The sequence below is a fragment of the Nymphaea colorata genome, chromosome 2 (assembly GCF_008831285.2).
Source record: "Nymphaea colorata isolate Beijing-Zhang1983 chromosome 2, ASM883128v2, whole genome shotgun sequence".
In the NCBI taxonomy this organism is placed as follows: domain Eukaryota; kingdom Viridiplantae; phylum Streptophyta; class Magnoliopsida; order Nymphaeales; family Nymphaeaceae; genus Nymphaea; species Nymphaea colorata.
In genome coordinates, this window is record NC_045139.1 from 32705161 (window position 1) to 32708503 (window position 3343).

The 3343-nt window shown below is 33.6% G+C and overlaps 1 protein-coding gene across 1 annotated transcript; it reads left to right on the top strand.

Moving 5' to 3' along the window:
• The first annotated feature begins 528 nt into the window (after positions 1–528).
• Positions 529–3052, top strand: LOC126409811 (zinc finger BED domain-containing protein RICESLEEPER 3-like). Its single transcript, XM_050076253.1, has 3 exons — positions 529–2611; positions 2690–2749; positions 2848–3052. The coding sequence occupies exon 1, from the start codon at positions 1545–1547 to the stop codon at positions 2448–2450; it is 906 nt and encodes a 301-aa protein (XP_049932210.1). The 5' UTR covers positions 529–1544; the 3' UTR covers positions 2451–2611; positions 2690–2749; positions 2848–3052.
• Positions 3053–3343: the final 291 nt, after the last annotated feature.

Here is a 3343-nt window from a genome sequence, read left to right on the forward strand (position 1 = left end):
AAAAATCACTCTTCCAGTTCTTCTGGATTACAAATGCTTAGCAAATGTTAGAATCTTTGAACTGAATTAATCTAGCAGTTACCAAGTGAGCAATCAATTTGTAGCCATCAGGATTCCTTGTTTATCCTTAATCTTTTTTGGTCTTTGCATATGCACCGTGAACCTAAAGCTATTTTACTGATTACCCTGCAATCGCCTCAGTTACATTCTCTATATATGAAACTAAACAGGAAAAACACTGTTTTGGAAAAAACGTGAAAATATATTATTGCATATGCTTTTTTCACTGTCCAAATAAATCTGCATATGCTCTTTCACTGTCCAAATAAATCTGCATATGCTTTTTCACTGTCCAGCTTCTCTATCAAGATAAGCAAAACAACGAGTGAGGCCTCACTTGTTACTTCCAGTCTTTATTTCTTGTAGCAAGTTGTATTCATTTTCTTTTCTAATCATTGCAGAACCATGTTATTGATAGTATTTTGTCATATCTTATCATGCTATTATGTTGTTTTATAACTTATGTTCTACATGCATTTTAGTGTGAGATATCTATAAGCAGTGGCGTTAGCATCTTAACTAATCACGGTTCTAAAACTGGTTTTTGATCATGTGTTTAGGTTGTTTGAATTCCATTCAATTAGTAAATTATGTCTTCTAGCATGGGGAATGAAGAATATTGTCCGACGACATTGACAAATGTAGAGGAAAATGAATCTTTTTCATCTACTGAAAAGGAAGTTGAATCCAAGAGGAAAAGAACTTCGGTTGTATGGAATGACTTCAAATTAGTACAGTATAAGGGAAAATGTTTGCAAAATGCATCCATTGTGGAGAACGATTAGTGGACATAGTTCTCATGGTACGAGCCACTTAAAAAGACATAGAGATACATGTGCCAAAAGACAAATTGCTCATGAAAAACAACGAACTTTGTCAATTGGAGTTAGTGATTCTGGTGTAGCTTCTTTAGGTCTACACAAATTTGATATGGAGGCTATAAGAAAATGTATGGCGAAGTGTACAATCATGCATGGACTTCCTTTTAGTTTTGCAGAATATGAATATCACAACGATCTTCTAAAGGCTTGCAATTCAAGATTTGTTCCATTTTCTAGAAAGACACTTACAAAAAAGGTTCAGTCAATGTTCAAGACTGAAAAAATCCAATATCAAGGAGTTTTAAATAACCATGTGCAGCGGGTTTCGTTGACATTTGACATGTGGTCCTCACAACAGACATTAGGATATTTATGATTGACAGCCCAATATATTGATACGGATTGGCAATTGCACTCTCATATACTTAATTTTATGCATGTGCCTCCACCACATAATGCAATTTGTATAAGTGACATTTTATCAGAGTGCATTAGTAAGTGGGAAATTCAATTGAAGTTGTTTTCTATTACTGCTGATAACTGTTCAGCAAATGATATGGAATAAGTTTATTAAGAAGGACCATAGAAAGAAAAAACAATATTTCATTTCCACTGAAAGGAGAATACTTTCATATTCGTTGTGGTGCACATATTATAAATCTCATGGTCCAAGATGGTATGAATGATATGGTCGATACAATTTTAAAAATTCGTGACAGTGTTAAATATGTAAGGAGATCACCAAAACGACTACATGGGTTCAAGCAGTGTGTAAAGGCAATGGGTTTGGATGAGAAAAAAAGATTAAACTATGATATTCCTACTCGCTGGAATTCTACATTTATAATGTTGAGAGATGTATTATTATTCAAAGATGTCTTTCAGCATTTGACATCCTGTGATCCTAATTATACATGTTTGCCTTCTGTGGATGAGTGGTCTCATGCATCTGATTTATGTCAGTTCTTAAAGGTATTTTATAATGCAACAAATCTATTCTCTACCTCTAAGCAGGTAACATCTAATCTTGTTTTTGAAGAAGTTTTATCAATTTATCATCATTTGCGTAGGCATCGTGGACCATCAAATGAATATATGAGGGCATTGATTTGCAAAATGCAAGAAAAATTTGACAAATACTTCAAGAGCTACAATATTCTTTTTGCAATTGCAGTTGTTTTGGATCCTATGTTCAAGTTGTCGTACTTGAAGTATTTGCTTGATGATTTGGATAAACCAGATGCAATAGTAAAATATGAAGCTGTAGAGAAGATCCTTCATGAATTGTATGTTGAATACAAAAACATGTATGGTGAAAGTGACGTAAGTAATATGCGAATGGACAATGCATGTACTAGTACCATGATTGCAACTGAAGAGTATAGAAGTGTGGCTAGATTTGCGTTCAAAGCATACTTCAGTTCTGTCTCTCCTGCAGTGGCTCACACGGATTTGGACAAATATTTGATTGATCCAATGAAAGAAATTGCACATAATGCAGACTTCAACATATTATCTTGGTGGAAGACAAATGAAAGTAAATATAAAATTGTAGCCAAGATGGCTTGAGATGTAATAGTCATTCCTGTATCTACAGTTGTTTCAGAATCTGCATTCAGTATAGCAGGAAGAATTCTTAATGATTATCGATGTTCAACTACTCCTGAAAATGTGGAATCATTAATCTGCACACAGAGTTGGATTCGTGATGCACACAACTTGGGTGAAAAGTAAGATATTCATGGTCTATTTTCTAATTTATTTTACATATTAATATAATAGTGTGCTTAAATTAACATGTGTTACAGTTCTCATGATGCAGAGCACCATTCAGATGAGGAAAGTTAACACAATGCATGATTATTACGGTGATTCTCATAATTTATTTTTAATTAATGTTTATTATTCCATGCAGACAAGCACCTATGAATTTTTATTAACATTTCTTTTTTGTGTTAAATTGTAGATGGACATTTGAAGGTTGATGACGGACTTTGAAGACATTTAGAGAGTTTTTGAAGTGCAATTTTTCTTTAGAGAATTGTTTATTCTTTTTTGGTTGGAACATGTATGGGTATTTGTTATTCAAATGGTTATTTTTCCACACTACTACAGTTAAGTGTGTCCATATCCTAGACTTTGAAACGTGAACTGAGTTGTGTGATCTTCAATTGTGAATTTGTGAGGCAAAGGTGAACAAAGATCTAAACAAACTTGTCCACTATTTTTACAAACTGGTTTTAGCCATATATACTCTTGAGCAACTGGCAGACCATCTACGAATCTGCTATTCAGTTGCTGAAAGTTTTTTTTCTCCTTTTTTGGTAAGTTCGAGTGTTTGGAATCATCAAGATGCCCTTGTAGAAAAAATCATAAATCATCAGGTGATGGTTGTATATGTGCTTTTTTTTTTCGAGATGTTTGAGTACACTTTATGATATACCACGAGGGACCAGCTAGAT